Genomic DNA, 18651 nt, shown 5'->3' with positions numbered 1-18651 from the left:
AGGTTTAGGAATTAAAGACAAATGAATGTGACAAGACTGATATCAGTCCTTTGTTGCAGTATATCTTCTTGTTTTTCCCGGTTTTGACAAATATTTCAAGTATCGCATGCCTTGGTGTGTTTTGTCAGTAAGAGTGCACACATACCTCAAAGACGTAGTCAAGGTGTTATCAAAGTATAACTGCTATCAAATGTTTGTCCTCATATGAACTTAAAACATGTGATATTTGGAGGCTTGTTTATCTGTTATTGGCAGTGTAAATTTAGCCTAATCTCTGTCAGCAAGCGTGTGTAAAGAAAAGGACACATTCAACTCTAATAATCATCACAACTCTGTTGCCAGTGTCACATGATTTGGAGGAGGAAGAGGGAAGTTTGCCAGAGTCTAACTGGCCAATCTGGTGACTGTTTCATAATCTCAGAATGAGCTAATCTCATCATAAAAAAAAAGAAATACAAAAAAAACCGCAGACAATTTAGTTCCGTTTTCCATGTAACTGCTGCAAAATGATCATAAAGCACATGAAAAAAGAGTGAGTGAAACTAAGGAACCGATGCCAGTTTTAAAATAAAAAGCATTTTATTAATGGACGAGGGTGATAAGCAACAGTTTGTCTTGTATACTTCCCCTTCTACAGGTGAATATGACATGCTACATCAAAAACAAAAACAAAAAAATGTACACCAGTTGCAGTTACTGTATTGTGTCACAGCAGATAATTATTGTGAAACGCCGTTCTTCTTTTGCTCTTCCTCGCAAACGGCTATAATTCCCCAATCCGAGACACTGCATATCATTTCCTGTTCAGCATAACAGGAACTCGACTGGTAAGTGTGGTGGGGGGTTAAGGGACGGGGGTGGGGGGGCACTCCTTAAAATAAAACATTTGGACCACATCATACCACCTTTGGCTCCTTCCATAGACTTCAGTTAAAAGATCTGAGTCTCCGCAGCACCTGAGACAAATATCCGAGTATCTGACCACGTGTTGTCTGAATAGCGCGAATGTGAACTATTATGACCATGAAGGTTCTGCAAAATCACAGCGCAGTACCCAGAAAGGTTGCCTTGTGTCAAGTCTTGTTAAAAATCACTGTAACAACTTCACACTGATGATGTCATTATGTCTGTGACTCATACAAGTGACTCAGAGATATACATATAAAAAAAAAAAAAAAGACAGCGCCCCTTCTGTGGAATAAGCTAATTCACAGACAGTGTACAATGAACTGAATCCTTGCTGGATTCCTGGCCTGATGTCAAGTGGATGTCTGGAGGTCCCAGGTTCTGCAGAGGTCAGAGGTCATGAGGAGTCCTGCCTCGATGGATTGGTGAGGCAAAGCCTCTTCAGCTGCTGAGCTCGCTCGTTGTGGACAGTCACCAAGGTGCGGTTTTCCTCTGTTAGATGCCGGAACTCCTCTTCTAGGCGGGCGATCTCCATGGCAACCTTCTCATCCTCCACCAGTTCTGCCAGCATCTTACGTCTGCAAGAACAAACAAGATCAAGATTTTAGTAGCAGGGCTTTATTTAAATCTACATGCTCTAACTGGTGGAGTGTGGATGCAAAGTTGATTGCTTTCTGTTTCCTCCTGATGCTTTCGGGTTGGCGTGAGATGCTGAACTGGTCGACTAGAAAGACAGGAAAACCAGTTTTGCAGCCAATCACAAGCATTTCCAGCTGTCGTGTCACCAGACGGTGGAAGGAAACCCGAAAGACCGATTCGAGCAGTTCAACAATGTACACTTGTGGGAAGTGCTGAGCTGGGACTGAAACACTGATCCTGCCTGTTGCCAGACAACAAAAGATTAACATTCTAGAATAAATGGATAGTGACACTTTTTGGGCCTTATGCCTGCTGCGAGCTACGCTATTTAATTGTTATTGGTGTCATAAAAACCACAACAATTACAATCATATCATAATCATAATCATAATATCCACAGTCTCATTTTGTGCTAGATCATTTTAAACAACTGTTATTTTCCCATTAGCGAATGGTCTTTTTAATGCACAGTAATTTGATCTATTTAATGCATTTTAATCTGTTTAATGTTTTTATAGTGATCTAATTTTCAGTCTCATCCATTCTGGTTTCATTCTCTTTGTCTATTATTCTCTTCAAACAGAATTGTAGTGTTCTCTCCTTGTTGAAAAGCAATTTAAACTGCAATTTTTGTATGGAAGGTGCTATACAAATGAAGTTGTGTATTATTATTGTATGTATTTATTTAGATTTATATACATTTGATGTCTTGCTGCTTATATGGGTAAGTATGAAGTTCTGGAAAGTGTACTATAGAGCTCCATGTATGATGGTCTTGGCCATGTGGGTGGGGCTTTTCAGTATCGTGAATCGCTAACTTTATGTCCCTCCAGTGTCTTGATAAAGCTTTAATCAAAGCTTTATCAATAAATCATTCTCTTTTAACTCTTGACCTGAATTGCCTTACAGTAAGTTCACACTCCTGATAGAAGGGCAGGCTTTGGACTTGCGCGCGCGCACGCACACACACACACACACACACACGTACACACACACACACACACACACACACACACACACACACGGGAGTGTGTGACTGTTCTCAGTGTTATATTGAAGACTTACTGACACAGACGGATCATAAAAGAGGGTGGCTGTGTTGCACTGCAGTTAGTAAAAGTAAGTAAAAAGTCCTGTACATTACATCGTCAGAGCAGGGTGGAAGCACTATGAATATTAATAATGGTCAAATTTTGCATTTTTGTTGCATTTAAGTTAATTTCAAACATAATCATGCATGGGAAGAGTTGTCATGTTCTTCCACCATGATGAGCTAAGCACTTGTACACAATAAAATCTGAATATACACCAAACTGAAACACTGTGTTCATAACAGGTTTACGACATGCGGTGATGAGCTGCTTCTCAAATCAGTCCTCCAAGTGCAATCACAGCTTTCAGATGATGATGTCTATCACTCATCTGACACCTATCAGCCACAACAAAATTTTTTAAAAATGTGTCAACAACCTAGAAATTTGCTACAATGTTATTACAATGTAATTACAATTTCAAGCACTTTACTCAAAATACAGAAATAAGCACTTTAAAGGAATACAAAGTCTTTTCGTTATTTGGCAACTTCTTTTTGATGTGAATCCCAGATGTAACATGAAATACTTTTACATGTTCGAAGTTGAAAAACACTTTTCATGCATTGTCAGTTAAAAAGAATTCCCCAAGAAACCGAAAAATCCAGAGAGAAAACAAACAATCAAGTGGGGGAATTTTTCTCATTCCATAAATAAAAATACGCTATCACGCTTGTGTGTTTTGTTCCGCTACAACAACAACTTGGGTGGATGGAATAAGAACAGAATTTAAATATAAAGATTGGATTTTTCATACATGAGCCAGTAAATGTCAAATAGCTTGACTTGTTTATTAACTTCTTCTTTAGATGTTCATGTTTAAGAAGTAAAGCAGTTTTCATGGTGTAAGCACAAAGATGTGTTGGATTTTATATCTCTTTTTTTCTTGAACCAGCTTATTTGCCTGGGGGTGGGGTGGGGCTATGATCCTCTTCAGTGTGTTGTGTGGTTCCTCACAACATTTCACACCATGAACTGTAGCTGTGAAATCATCCTCAAACGGCAAATAACTCATTGCGAAAAGCACGATCATATTCTCTTCCAGACAAGTACATGCAATCTCATATTTGACGAAATTCAGAGCAAAGAGAAAAACTCATGGTGTTGCCTATCACTTGTAGCCTTCGTGTGTGTGTGTGTGTGTGTGGGCATCGTTGGATGTCGCTGTGAGCGTCAGTTTCTACCTAGTCTGACTCATCCTGGTCTTATCCGAGCTCATGGCATCAGTCCGCCTGCTCTTCTCCTTTACCACCTGCCAAGTAGTGTGGGCTGTGTGTGTGTGTGTGTGTATATATACACACACATATATATGTATATATGTGTATATATATATACACACACACACACACACACACATATATACAAACACGTATGTATGTATACGTATATATGTACGTGTATATATGTGTGTGTGTGTATATATATATACATACACACACATATACGTGTGTATATATATGTGTGTATATGTATGTGTGTGTGTATATATATATATATACATATGCGTGTGTGTATATATATATATATATATATATATATATACATATATATATATATACATATGCGTGTGTGTGTGTGTGTATATATATATCTAATTTTAAGTATAAATCGATTAACTTTGCGAAGCATCTCCGATGTATACGTAAAAAGTAGAATGACAGTGCTCTCTCCAGTTTTTAGTTCCTCAGAAGTGCACTGGTGGCTCACTGGAACAAACATCATATTTGTATGAGATCCAACACTCACATCCACTCTCATCCCTCTTTACATTCCCTCGTTACACATTCACATTTAGAAACTACAACTATAAAAACACATCTGAAATCAATGTCACACACGAGCAGCTGTTCAAATATCACAATCAGGGAACTCCACTCACAGGAACACTGCTGCATGTTGTTCAGAGGAGGGTGAAAAGCGCCACCTGGTGGACATTTTCATCTAAAGATTCCATTCTTACAATTACAGGAGAGTAGAAAATGAACTTCTAACCATTTGAAAGGTAGCAAACAAATTAATTTTCGTGACTAAGTAAGTCACAGAGAACTGCATATCTGAAATTTGATTAATATTCTTTTACTATTCTTTTTTACTTATATGTATACAAATATACACATATACAAATGAGAGGTAGAGTGGCCGTCTAGCAAACGAAGGGTCGCTGGTTCGATCCTCACGTCCCCTTGTGACCATGTCAAAGTATCCTTGAGCAAGACACTGAACCCCTAATTGCTCCTGATGGCCCTGGCGACCCGTCCAGGGTGAACCCCGCCTCTCGGCCAGTATCAGCTGGGATGGGCTCCAGCTGCCCTGCGACCCTTAACGGATAAGCGGTACAGAAAATGGATGGATATATGGACAAATACACATGTATGCAAAAGACTTAAGACAAAACAGGTCCAAGGATGAATGTGTTCAAAATTCATCTGCAGTCAAGAACGCTAAAACTGCAGATTTTATTCTTTATTTTAAAAGAAAAAAGCATTTAGGGAGAGCACAAATAATAAGGGTCTAGACTAGTTAGGGTCTTACTTGCGGTCCTCAAGCACGGCGATCTCGTGTTTGACCTGGTGGAACTCTCTGGCCATCCTGCAGTGTTCCTTGTACACCTGAACACTTTCCCTCAGAGACACACAGGGAGGCACCGGCTGTTGTGAGGTCAGAGATGTGTGACATCACAGGGATTTCATTTGACATGAAGCAAAAGTAAAAATTTGTTTTGTTTTTCCATCTGACTATGATTTGCTGATTGTATGATTTGTTCTACAGTATAAAATACCACATTAAATTCCACGCTGGAGTATTTTGAAGCTTTAAGGAGCTTAAAAGCAGCTAAAGGAGATACCAGCATATCAAACGCCATCACGCCGAAGACAGAGAAGATGGAGGTTGACGTGCAATGCTCAGTTATGGTGTCATTTGTTCATAGCTTATCATCTAACGATAGTGTTTACGTTGCAAAACAGCAAGAGTGGAAGCATTAGTGAGGCTTACCTTGCTGAACAAAACTTTTATTTTTTAACCCTGTTTGCTACAGAGTTTGAGTTCCTCAATAATCCAAAATCAAACAAAAACACCCCACTGGCTTTTTGCTGAGGGAACGCATGACAATCATCCCATTCTATATTTGTGAGAATAAACAGAAAAGGTTTACTCTTCACCAGAGTTGTGAATTTATTATTGCGATTACATTCTCTACATTCTTCCCTTGTGCATCTCAGCCGATGAGGTCACGTGATGCTGCGGTGTGTTTACCTGTAATCGCTGTTCAAGATCTGGGAAAGTCTGAGAGAGCTCCTCCTCATCTTGTACATCTGTCAATTCAGGACACATCACGTTTTAGTTTATGACACCAACAGTTCAACAGTTGTTGACTACAAACTGAGGCGGCTGTCTCATTTCCCCCCAAATCCCAAATGCTTTCTATTATTCTTCTGACAACTTGATGAACCTGCAGGAAACTCAAGAGTCACTTTGTAAAAATGAAGCCAGCTGAGGTTGATTAGAAAATACTGGCAGGGTTGGAGCAAGTAAGGACAAACATATCATAATTTATCTGTCAAATGGCCTCCGTTGAAGGGTACGTTTTCTGTTTTCATTATTTAATGTGGTTTAGCAGCGTTAAAGGATAGTTCTGGTATTTTCAACAGGGCCTTATTTTCCCATCATTTCAGGGTTAAATTCATTACTCTCTCAATATTGCATCCATCTATCCTTCCACAGCGTCACAATATTGAGACGTACTATCTTACAATAGGACATCATGTATTAATCCGCACTTTGCCTTACCCCATCTGAATATGCTCAACTTAATTTTACAAATCAACAAATAGCTGTGATGTCTCTTGAGTTTAAATATATTGACAGTACTATTTGCTCTGTGCAGCTGATGTTCAGCCAAGTGACTTGTCCTACAGACTTTAATGCCTGTCTCCGCCTCATAAAATGCTCCAAAATGAAACACTATAGGGGCCTCTTATATGACACCACAACATAGCAACACAGTGCTGCACTTATAAATGAGCCATGTCCTCTTACTGAACAGCAGTAATGAGCTGTCAGATTGAAAGACATGCGGGATACGGAGGGATAACTATGTGAGCAGACAGACAAACACAGTGGGTGGACAGTGAAGAATGGACAGACAGGGATTCAGACAGACAGATGGACAGGTTGTCTGCTTCACCAGTAATATCCCTGTAGAGTCGTGGGACACATGAGGAGAATCCTTGGATGATGCAACTTTCTAAAAGCGGGAGCATTAGTGGGCCAGGCTGCAGCCGAGGGGCCAATTTTGAGTAAATACAGTTATCGTACTTTGGTGGAGCACAATGTTTGGTTCTAGCTATGCCTGGCATGACAGGGCCTCAAGGATGATCCCCAGACCGAGCACAGCTCTCACAGCCCCCTGCTGAGAAACATGAGCTCAAACGACGTATCGTCTGGTGAGAACATTTTTGCGGTTAGGGTCAGTTTGTGCCTCCGTGAGCAAACTAAACACACATCGGTTGCTTAAGGAGGAGGAAAAATGTGAAGGAGAAACAAAAGAAAAAAACCAACTAAGAAATGAATGGATGTGTTGCAACTGCAGCTCTTCATCTCACTACCTAAGAGAAAGACAACAGGATCAGGGACAGGTGGAGTAGGACTGGAAGCGTTAACTGCTTATAAATATAGGCCAGTGTTCTAAAAGCTGAACAGTGAATCAGGCAGCAGGACACTGTTAGTATTAGTGGGGAAACCTGACTCTGCCATTGCATAGCTGCAGCTGCTGCCCCAGTGCCGGGCCCCACGGCACTAAGACCATAGGTAGGGTAAACCTTTGTGTGTGGGTGAGACTAAGAGGTCTAGTTACAGACAGACAAAGTGTGCAGGACTAGTGTAAACTCAATAAGATTGTAAGGATGTCAAAAAACTGATTATACAATGATCGTGTGAGCGAGCATGTGTGTGTGTGTGTGTGCACATATGTGGATTTTGCACAGCTGAGCACATACATGTGTGGTTTGTTTTTAATATGCTGTGGTCCTACAGAAATAGAGAGAACACCTGTCTCAGTGACCAGAATGACCACAGTTTAAGTGATAGCGTGTGTGTGTGTGTGTGTGTGTGTGTGTGTGTGTGTGTGTGTGTGTGTGTGTGTGTGTGTGTGTGTGTGTGTGCGTGCGTGTGTGTGCGTGCGTGTGCTTGGTCTGTTTTGGTGGGAAGAATGTTGTGCATGTTTTCCGCACATACTGGAAATGCAGTGAGAGTAGATCTCCAGGCTTTATCCAGGGTTAAATGATCAGGGGAGTAATGGGTCCAACTCAACTCAAAATAAGCTGTTACCATTATTTTGATATAGTGGAAGACAGGTGTGTGTAGGCATTAAGGAGTGTGTGTGTGTGTGTGTGGAGCAGTGCATGGTGCAGTCATATGTGTCTGTATTTACCTGATGTGTTGTCAAGGCTGAAGGCGATTCTAACTTCAGATTTATCGGGAGACACTCTTCTGGTTGAGGTGATCATTTATCCCTTCATGTGGCCACAGAAACACAAGAGTTAGCGCAATCAAAAGGATCCCATGTAACACAAAAACGACATGTTCAGCAGCTGGCAATCAAAGTAATCCAATAAATAATTGATATAATCAAATATCAACAGTTTTTATTCTCCTGAAATGATGTTCACTAGAACCGTCATGCACAAGTGAGAAATCTGCATGAAGGCGCGCAATCATTCATTTTAATTTCATAGTGATCAGTTAATGATGCACCCTAACGTCAGCATGACATCACATCTGGAGATATTGGTCTTTTTTCACATTATTTCTATTTATATCAGTCTGATTTTGCTCCAGTCTCTTGTTCTTTGCCCATTTTTACTGATGAAGGAAAAAAACAATAAATATGTGATTCATGGGATTTTACAAATGTTTTGGAATTCATTAAAAAGTGTTCTGTTCAAACTGATAATGTGTTTTTGAGTATTTTCTAAAAGTGACTGACGTATCAACTTGTTTTTAAACCGATGATATCCACAATTGGGATATCGCTAAATATCCTCTGTCAGCCCAATCAGTTGGCACATTAACAATAATAAATAGTTAAATAAATCCAACAATAAACTACAATAAAACAATCATAACCACAAGTCACTTATGGCCTCATCTGATTTAGCATCCAAATGGAATGAAAGCCCCTTTGTTAAAAGAAACCATGGAGCTTTATGCACACACTTGTGCAGGAACAAATCCACACGCACACACACCCCCATTTCATCATGCATTTAGAGTTGCAGTAGGATTAAATAATAAAGGAAGTCTGACAGACTGATTCTGACGTCTGGACCCCCCTCCCCGTTGAAGGTATAGGCTTTTTATATCGAGGTATTTGCCTGCTTCAACCCTGCTAAACCCTCCGTGTCATATACAACATACCCAGAGACCCTCTACACCTGTTTTAATAATGAATGTCTCTCTCAAATGCGGAGGAAAAAAAGGTTCAAGTTGCAAGCAGGGATCAAAATATTAAACAATATGTTCATTGCACATGAAACCACAGTATTCCATTCATGTATCGGCGACTTCCAGCATGCACTGCGGAACGAGGAAGAACCCGTCTGGGCCAAAAGGTCATCTTTACCTGAAGCAGCACGAACCCGACCCAGGAAATGCCGTAAAACAAAAATAGGCAGCGGGGTAAGTCCTCAAATTTTGGGCTCTTTTTTTTGTCCCCCCGTCGGTTCAAGGTTGAGCTCGTCTCTGCGCCCCCTGCACGATCCCCCTGCACAGTCCTCTTCAAGACTTGACCTCTACTTCCCTTTTTAGGGCTTCGATAGTATGATTTTGTATTCAGACGTTTGCCAGCATCCAGCCAACTCGTCCAGCAGAGTCAGAAACGCTCCAAAGTTTGCATGTTCTCCACAGACTGGAGCCACGCCGCGCAGAGCAACACAAAAGGGCGAAGGCAGTGTAGGAATGCTGTCCGCTGTCCCCCTGTGGCGGCCCGGGCCCAATTAAATGTCTCAGATGACATGACTTTAACCCGCAAAAATGCCCATAGCTTCAGCACCGGTTTGAGTGACATGGTCATGCCGCTGGGGTGGCCTTTGCAATAGCTGTGCAATGAGGCAGTTGCTCAGAATGAACCTAGTGAGCTATAAAAGCTCTCGCCGAAGAAAATAGAGCATCCAGTGTCTGTTTATGGGAGCCAGTTTGGATGGTGCAGCTACTGTTGGGCAAACAGGCAGAAACTCCGGTGATAAATGTTATATCGGGCGTATTTTATGGTGGCTGTTATGTAGGCTTAATAATAGGAAATAGTGAACATAAATGATCTTTTAAAGGGCTTCTATGGCGAAATTGTTGTTTTATGACTTGTGTCTGGAGGAACCCTTTTAAATCTGAGAAAAAACTCATGAGGGTGTAATGAAACAACTGAGTTGCATTATGGGAAGGGTATTATACTGTATTTCAGTATGTATTTACCTCCGTGGATTCAGATTTTCTTCTGTGTCTGGCAGTTACCTCAATTATATGGATGCCCAATGCAAAATTGCATGATAAATTCTTAGCATAACAAGGAATTCCACTGTTATCCTGCCAGGTATGGAAGCCGAGAGTGGCCACACTTGTAAATCCTGTTTGTTTTTAAGGTTGGGTTATATCAAGACCAAAAAAAAAAAAAAAAAGATCACTCATAATTATTGCATTGTCATGAGTTTACAAAGCACAGAGAGGGTCAATTGAGCTTTTTATCTAAACAAAAGACAGTTTTTTGTTTGCCCTAAAAAGATAAGTGCCAAAAATTCTCTTTCTTTAAGAAGTTATTTGTCACCTTGACAAAGAGGCTTTGCGTTTTCCTAAAAGAACAAGGTAGAGAACAGAGGAGTAGCCAAGTTGTTATCTCAAAATACAAAAGCCAATTTTTCTGTTTTTCTCAACATAACATTTAATATTTAAGAAATTAAAAGTACAGTTTGCTCAATTGCCCAAGATGACAAGTTACTTAACTCCAGCTGAACTGCTTCCATGTTCAAAGATGAAGAAGTGTAGAGGATGACGAAATCAAGCTTCTCTTGAGTTCAATTCGAGATGCTGACATATTTGAACTCATCTTGAGGAAATGAGCTTCGTTATTTCAAGACTTAACTTGTGATCTTGAGATGAATTTAAAAATGTAATTAACAGTTTGGCTTTTTTGGCTTCCGAACATCGAGTAAGTTCTTTGATTGTGAATTTTTCCGATGAGTCAGATGCACCATCAGGTAAAGAAAGCTCTTATTCATATACTGAATACATTGAAATGGCAACAAAAAAAATAAAAAATCATCATAAAATGGACCTCTGCAGAATCTGAATAGACATTTAATCCCTCCATCAGGAATAGTTACAGCTGTTATAAATACATTTGATCCTAATTAATTGGAAGCATAAAAATGATGGTGATAATAATACTAAACTGACATTAAAGCTGTATAAGCAGAGGTCCAGGGATCTAAACACTATAAATAAGGCTCTGTGGTTACTAGAGATTTTTGTTGTCCTGCATCTTCGCCCCGATTTACTGCTGCGAGCTGCGGTTTTATATCAATCCGTCTGCTGCGCCTGAACACCAGCAGATGCCAGCATTACCCCTCTGAATTATTTACTGCCAGACCTCAGACGCTTGAGTGCTCCATCGCAGGGGTTGACAAAGGAAGACAGAGAGACAAATAGGGAGAGAGGGAGATAAACGAGTCTGCACACCTCTAGGAGTCCCCCTCCTCCTCGTTTGTCTTCATTGTCAGACTGTTGACACAAACCTACTTTATCGGCCGCAGAGATTGTTCATCACGGTTTGACGGATGGGACGCCTTCAAACTTCTGCCAGTCTCTCACGCTGGAGCCATAGTTTAGATTTGAGTGGAAGCCTTTATGTTGAGAGCCACACATGAACCCTGGAGAGTTTTCATAATTTGTGCGACGCATGTGAGGGAGGGATTTGTTCACTGTGGATAAGAGTAATGTAAAGTAAACTTAACTTTCTGCTGAGAAATGATGTGTTGTCTGGTTAAAGGATCTTAATAAGGGCAATGTACTACCTATTTTTTTTTGGTAAATTTAAGACGTCAATAACAAGCCCTTTGAGTGACTTTTTCTCTAAAAAACAAAAAACAACACATGGAATTTTAGATCATAATCTCTAACCTCCTTATTACAGCTGCCTCTACCCCTTAGCTTTCTCTCCGTCACCTCTCCGGCGCTGCCAAGGTTGAAAGCTCGGTGTTTCACGATCAATAAGACAAATGGTTTATCTCGGCGAGAACAAACAAGCAACTGAACACAGATGTAGACAGACTGTGCAGGTGAGGTCATCCTGGTGAGTAAGAGGCCCCACGGAGCTCTCCCAGCTGTGCTGAATGCCAAGGACACAGTTGTAATCCATGACCTCATTCATGACAAATTAGATAATGATAAAAAAAAAAACATCCTTTGGTTTTGATTAAGAATTATGGGGTTAGGAGATTAGAGACAACTAACCGCTATTACATTGGATTTAGCCCAATCCAAGAATTAATCTGAATACCAAAAAAAAAAAAGAAAAAAAGAAAAAAAAACTCATTACATGAAGAGATTAAGAAAAGCTCAGTCCAATTCTCTCAGAGTGCAGCACACAAATTCACATAAAGCAGAAATATCACAACAAAACGTCTGACTATCCTTTATGGAGGGTTCGCTGCTCTTTCCTCTTATAAATGTCATCAGCTGGTGAGAGCTGGAATTTATGAAAATCTGACATTATAGATAATGAATTATATCAAATAGATCCACAGTCTGTCTGCTTGTTTTTTTAATTTCCTCTGGCCAACAATGGTTAGGTGTTTAACGTGTTAAAAAGTCTGAGTTTTAGCTTGTTTTTTGGACGTGTGTAACTCTGTCTCCAGAACCGACGCTCAAGGAGGACAGCTGGTTGAAGTAGGACGCAGCGATTGGGACGAGATGAAGAAGGGTTCGGTAAGACGTGGCAGAGACGCTCGTCCATTCCCCCCTGATTCATTTCTCTCACCCTGGGGACTCAAGAGAGACGGGACGGTATTCATATGAATGCAATTACTAGCCTCTTCTTTGTATGCAGTAATATCACGTTGAGGTGTTTGTGGGCATTCAGACGTCAATGTTGATTAGTCCACAACAGCCCTGATGAATGAGATTCTCATCAGATTCCAGCAGGGGAGTGTGAGTCATTCAGTGACGATTTACCATTGATGTTCTCTGAATTCATGCAGTGGAGAGATAATTGTACCGAGGCGGCTGAGAACCTTTTTTCATTCCTCTTTCTGATTGCTTGCAGAAGACGGGTCAGGGCAGAACTGCGGTAAACGCTGGTGGCAGGAGTTAGATCTAAAGAGGCTAAAGTCTTCAAGCTTTGAATAAAAGAAAGTGTTTGTTAAAAAAATTAAGTTATAATGATCATTCGAAGCAAATGGCCAGTTTGGTTTTCTTTTTCCAGCCTGATACAAACGGAGCCATAGCTTGGGATTGGAAGGTGTTTGAAAGCACAAATTCAGACTTTATCATCCCGAGATGGAGGTGAATGTGTGTGCAAATTCTGGCCAAATGGCGAGCTGTAAATTTAGGACCGGACAGGGAATTTATGTCATGCATGCCAACAAGGAAAAACTCATTTTGTTAGAAGCTTCTCACTTTTTGTGAACACACACAGCCACTGGTCTCTTCTGTCCCAGCGATAGGAGAAAGGATCAACCCTGAGGCTTTCAAACTTCAAAACTAAAACTTCAGGGAAAGAAACATTCAAGGAAAAACCAAGGCTCCTATTTCCCAGGGAACAATGTTTTGTCTTTGACCTCCTGGGACTTTCACACATAAAAACCTTTAAGTGTTTTATTTTTATTTTTTTTTAGGTGCTGAAAAAAAGTCTGCCTCTGGTTTTGTCCTTGTCCCTGTATCATTTTCTTTCTGTGGTGCACAGTTTTATTTTATGAACACAGGCACATTGACGCTGCATGTATCTTTTCAAGAAATTACAAAAACTTTTTTTTTCAATTGATTGTACTTCTGATGTCTGTAACTCAGCTGCAATTCTGTCCTGAAAATGTGGATAGAAGGTTTTCACCGAGCAGCGGCACCACGTGTGTGTGTGTGTGTGTGTGTGTGTGTGTGTGTGTGTGTGTGTGTGTGTGTGTGTGTGTGTGAAAGCAGGTTGCTTGATGTCTGTGATGTCGGTGCTTGAAGGGTATAAAACAGCAGGCGTGTTTCTCACTTCCCTCAGAGGTCCTTATCTATCGTCATTGGCCAGGTTGGCTCGGCACACCACTCTGAAGGTGCTTAGCAAGCTGCCAGTTGGCACACACACACACACACACACACACACACACACACACACACACACACAGAGGCACTGCTGCCAACCATAGACTGCAAATCAATCGATTGTTTTAAAAAACTGCAAAAAAGTATTTTAATGTGAAAGTCAGTGAAGTTGTCACACATGTACACAACGGGAGAGTCTATACAGGTAAATTAGCCGAGAGGGAACAGCGATGCTTCATACTGCTTAATACTACGAGAGAACTTTCATTCTCTTCTTCATCGCCTCTTGTAATAATTCATGTCGATATAGGCCAAGACTTTATAAACTATCTAGAGTTAATGACTGATGTATCGTACGGTGTAAAGACAAGGATGAGGAGGAAACTACTTCATTCCCAACACTTCTGAGGATCAGCGCACCATCAAAAAGCAGCCTCTGATCAAAGTTCCGTCGTGTTTATATATGTATATATATATATATATATACAGTACATATATATATTTGAATCCAAACTCAAGTGCTGGAGTCCCGTCTTGCTCCTTCCCTCTTTGCAGAACGTTTGGGTTGACAGAAGACGCAGGCTGATCTCCCTCCAGAGTGAGGTCGCGACCTCCGCCTGATGCCTTTATAACACTGCAGGGAGATGCCCAAATCCTCCATCATGGTGTTAAAAGACAAGCACTGCAAAAGAGAACCACAATTAAAGATCTGGGCTGAGATGCAGTGTCAGCTTCATAAAATTTGGCCATCACTGTGTAATCAAGCTGGGACACGGAATTGTTGGATGAAATTTCCAGTCAATTCATGTGAGCAAGCTCGTGTTGGTTTCCAGCGGCGAACCTGCAGGTGAAAACAAGCCGACAGTCACCGAAGTCACAAGTCAACTGTGAAACCAGAAATGATACGAACAGTTTATCTAAAAGAGATGTAAACTTTGTTGTCTTGTCACAAAATCCAATTACACTGACAAGAAATGAAGGCCAGCGCCTGAATCCTAATACAGCCAGTAATGAAATCATGATATGCTAATTATTTGAACTTATCAGAGGGAGGGCCATCTGAAAAATGACAACCGTCGGGCTTGTTTGATTCTGCAGAATAACAAATTGTACTGAACTCATTAATCTTCAATTGCATTTGTTTGCTTTTTCTTTTGCTGTAGGGTGTGTTCCCTAAATTTATGTGGTAAATAGAATTTCTGGCACGAAATAATCCTGTGTTACGCTCACATTCACGGACAACAGAAGCTGTTTTTTTTCATCCTTGCATCCTGCAAGCTTCCCCAAGAACACCCGTAACTCTCAGTGTTCAAAACTTACTGCCGTGGAGTAACTTATCTGTGTATTTATTCAGGCGTTTACTCTTTCATTCATCTTTTTAGAGGTTTAGGGGATTAACTCGTAAACTCTGACTTTGTAACCTGTAAAATTACATTGGCCTCACCTCCATCTCTTTATGTTTAGAGTGTGTAACCCTCGCTGATCTCAGCCCTCATTACTCAACTTCTTCTTCTTCTTAAGATCCACCCCAGTAGAGTTTTGTCGATTTTAGTCTGGTTTTGGAGTTTGATGACCAATGTTAGATTTGAACATCAACTTGATTTAACGTCTGTCCGTCATCAAATTCAAAATCTTTCTGATATTAAAATGGAATCTGGTAGGAGGATGAGCCACAAATTGTGGCATATAAGTGGTGTGACCCTGGCCGGGGGTCTTTGTTTTAGGTCCAGCTGTCAATGGGGAATTATTTTCTAACACAGACAAAATAGACTTACATGTTACATCATAGAAAAAACTATATATAATAGTATAATAATATATTCAACCTTTTGTGCTTGACTAAAAAAGTCTGCAATTGCCAAAAGACACATTTTTTGAGCAATGAAGCCCTCTTTATACTTTTGAACACAAAAGAAAGCACAGTTTGTACGATAGTTTATATCACCAAAATCCCACAAGGATATAACACAACAAAAAAAGGACACTTTTCAGGGAAGAATCGTGGGCACAGTGAGAGGGGCCGTAGGATGGGATAGTGGGGATGCATTCGGTGGGGTTCAAAGTGAAGGACACCTGGTTGCTGGACTTACAAACCTATTGTCTAGTCTGAGTATGAGCTGTGAAAGTGCTGCCGCGGCTACTCGGTGTCATCCCCCAGCAGCCTGCCGCTCTCCAGATCGGTAGATAAGGAAGTGCCAGAAGACGAGGTGGAGCCGCGGCGCTGAAACTGACGAGACTGAACCCCATAAAAGAAACAAAAGGCCTGTCGCGAGCATGCAAGGAAAAAAAAATAGATGGGGAAAACACAAAAGAGATGGAAACTAATGTAAATAACATGTACCTGATGATAACAAAGAAAAGACAAGAAAAATCAATGTATAATAAATAAGAAGATTTAATAATTATTAAAAAAAATAAAACTTCAAACATGACTTCTTAACCCTAAAGCATACCCCGATACAGAACCCACCGTTAAGCATGTATGACTGTGCTGGTAATACGTAAATCTGTGGAGTCGAGGTTCAAATGAGAAATTCTTTAGTGAGGAAACGGAACATTCCACATTGTAGTCCCTGCAAATTGTGGGAGCAAACATTTCATTTTTCTTAAACAAACTCAAATTAATTAAACCGCATTCTTTCCTCAAATATCCCCCGTGACACCAAAGCTTCTTCAGAGCAGAGTTTGTCCCCCTCACTCACCTCCTCTATGTCGGCATTCCTGCGAGCCTTATAGATGAACTCTCCAATGGCCACAAACACCGAGAGAACCAGACCAGCAGCCAGGACGATGAAGATACCGCCGATGTTCTCCACACCCAGAGCGTTGGCCTCCTTGTTGTCCTCCTCTGGACAGCCGTTACCTCTCCACCACTTCTCCTTCATCATGTGCAGCTTCCCTTCCTCCTGCAGCTGGAGGATGGCGATGGTCACTTTATCTCTGTATGGAGAACCTGGACAAAAGGAGGAAAGAACACAGGCTTCATTGGTAAAAGCCAATAACAGAAGACATGGCTGCCCTGCTGAGGCACCCTACTGTTTACAGTGTTTTAGTGAACCATGAAATTGAAGCCTTTGCTCCAAGAGCAGCATGTGACAGGAACACAGTTCTTAGAAAACACTCCTATGAAACTCCAATTTAAATTGAGATATTTATTGTTGTGTAAAATGCATTTCAAGTGAGAGAACTGAGTTTGGTTTGAATATGAACTGCAGTTCTCAGAGGGCTCATATTTATATTATAAAGAGTGAACCCTGGATGACCAAAGCTTGCGAGCCTCCAGGAGTGTGGACAGGAAGGAGATAAAGCAGAAACATCAGAGACAGAACTCTGCTACAGGGGAAGAAAGGAGAGCTGCAGGAAGAAGGGAAGTGAGAAAGGAAGTGTGGGGCTCATTGAGAACCATCACTAGCAGACCAGAGACGCGGTGACTGAAATGGAGATAGAGAAAAAAAAAATCAAAGCAAAATATTTTTTTAACAGGCCTGACAATGAGGTTCATGCCACTTCAAATCCTTTTCAGGAACCTCCAACATTTGGAACCTTGAAAACTTTATGATAAAATACAATATACTTTATTTTCCCTTTACAGACGTTTTTCTTTGGCTCTGTGTTGCTGCACTGACAAATGTCATTCTACATTTAACAGTAACTACAGGCGTACACCAGTTTGAACGTTTTAGATGCGCGTACGTACATTCAAGTGTGTACATTGAAGTGCCATAAAAAGAGACGAGTTCTGTTAATAGACGGACGGATTTATGTAGTATTGCACCGATCTGGTCCTGCACTATAGAGCAGAGCAGCCCAATACAGTCTGGGTACAGTAGGTCTACACAGACTCTCCTCAGTCTGTTCTACTCAACTGATCGCTGCCAATTTAACTTTCTGAAGCGCTCGCGGTCATTTAGCGTCTGCATTACTATAGAGAAGATAACGGACTGCTTCGTGATACGAGGGAGCCTCAGCTGCAGCGGGGCGGGAGCAGACAAGAGTAACTATCAGCTCGTTAGGAGGGTTAATGATGAGTGGCAGAGGTGTGGTAAACTACTGAGGATCATTGGCCTTCCAGGACATTTGGATCAATTTTTGGCAGCTTCAGCAGCAAACTAATATCCTCATCGCTTCAATCCCAATCTTTCCTTTCTGCTTCTTTCTTTTTGTTTTCTGTATTTTGGCTGTTGTTTGATGTCACATGCTGTATCGATTCATTCTTAATTGTACTTGTTGCATTGTATCTATCTTGGTATTATTGAACCTCTTCTGCTCAGCGGCGATAAGACCGACGGCGGCACGCGGGGAAGAGGGTGAGTATACACACCTGTGGAACATGTTCTTCTCTGCAAACAAAAGGGCTCATCAAGAAAAAAACAATAATAACATTAAATATTAAAGGAGACTATTGCACTATTAATAAAGGATTCACAAGAAGACAGAAAAAAAAGAAAATGGACAACAAATCAAACATGATGTGTTCAGTGCTGCTTGAGTTAGCAATTTTAAGATCTCATACGTGAACATTTGCCAGGTACATGAAGGAAAGATATGTGACGAAAATGAATTTCCATTCTGAGAATAAAAGCTCTGCACTTGAACTGCGAGAACGAAAATGCAAAGTGGAAATAAACTGAGGTTCAGACCTACAGAGTAAATCCTTCTTTCCTTCACAGCAGCAGTCAACAAGGCGTTCACTGCTTTATGAAATTCTCAGCAGACCCTGTAT

The 18651-nt window shown here is 40.8% G+C and overlaps 2 protein-coding genes across 4 annotated transcripts in view; both read right to left on the bottom strand.

Moving 5' to 3' along the window:
* Window positions 1-94: 94 nt before the first annotated feature.
* Window positions 95-11148, bottom strand: map3k7cl (map3k7 C-terminal like). The gene is made up of 5 exons (XM_086226694.1): window positions 9259-11148; window positions 8068-8149; window positions 5892-5950; window positions 5169-5284; window positions 95-1484 (listed from the first exon to the last, which is right to left on the bottom strand). The coding sequence occupies exons 2-5, from the start codon at window positions 8141-8143 to the stop codon at window positions 1304-1306; spliced, it is 432 nt and encodes a 143-aa protein (XP_086082820.1). The 5' UTR covers window positions 8144-8149; window positions 9259-11148; the 3' UTR covers window positions 95-1303.
* Window positions 11149-14066: 2918 nt separating this feature from the next.
* The window catches only part of grik1a (glutamate receptor, ionotropic, kainate 1a), a 32432-nt gene continuing 27847 nt past the window's right edge, over window positions 14067-18651 (bottom strand). For 2 of the 3 annotated variants that reach the window (XM_086225740.1, XM_086225743.1), the window contains 2 exons: window positions 16631-16881; window positions 14067-14610 (listed from right to left, as the gene is read on the bottom strand). In XM_086225740.1, the coding sequence (XP_086081866.1) occupies window positions 14443-14610; window positions 16631-16881 (419 nt within the window). In that variant the 3' untranslated portion in view covers window positions 14067-14442. Of the gene's footprint in view, window positions 14611-16022; window positions 16192-16630; window positions 16882-18651 lie in introns of all 3 variants that reach the window. The other variant, XM_086225742.1, reaches the window with a different exon arrangement.

This window comes from Aulostomus chinensis, chromosome 15 (assembly GCF_037954235.1).
Source record: "Aulostomus chinensis isolate RoL2024-O1b breed Wild chromosome 15, RoL_Achi_v1.0, whole genome shotgun sequence".
In the NCBI taxonomy this organism is placed as follows: domain Eukaryota; kingdom Metazoa; phylum Chordata; class Actinopteri; order Syngnathiformes; family Aulostomidae; genus Aulostomus; species Aulostomus chinensis.
This window is presented reverse-complemented; position numbering and strand designations above follow the sequence as displayed.

Excerpts from the sequence above, each read along its gene's own strand:
- map3k7cl (XM_086226694.1), bottom strand. The coding sequence starts at position 8,143 with ATGATCACCTCAACCAGAAGAGTGTCTCCCGATAAATCTGAAGTTAGA. Across the intron at positions 5,951-8,067 it reads CAGCCTTGACAACACATCAG|ATGTACAAGATGAGGAGGAG; the intron begins GTAAATACAGAC and ends CTGAATTGACAG. Across the intron at positions 5,285-5,891 it reads ATCTTGAACAGCGATTACAG|CCGGTGCCTCCCTGTGTGTC; the intron begins GTAAACACACCG and ends ACCTCACAACAG.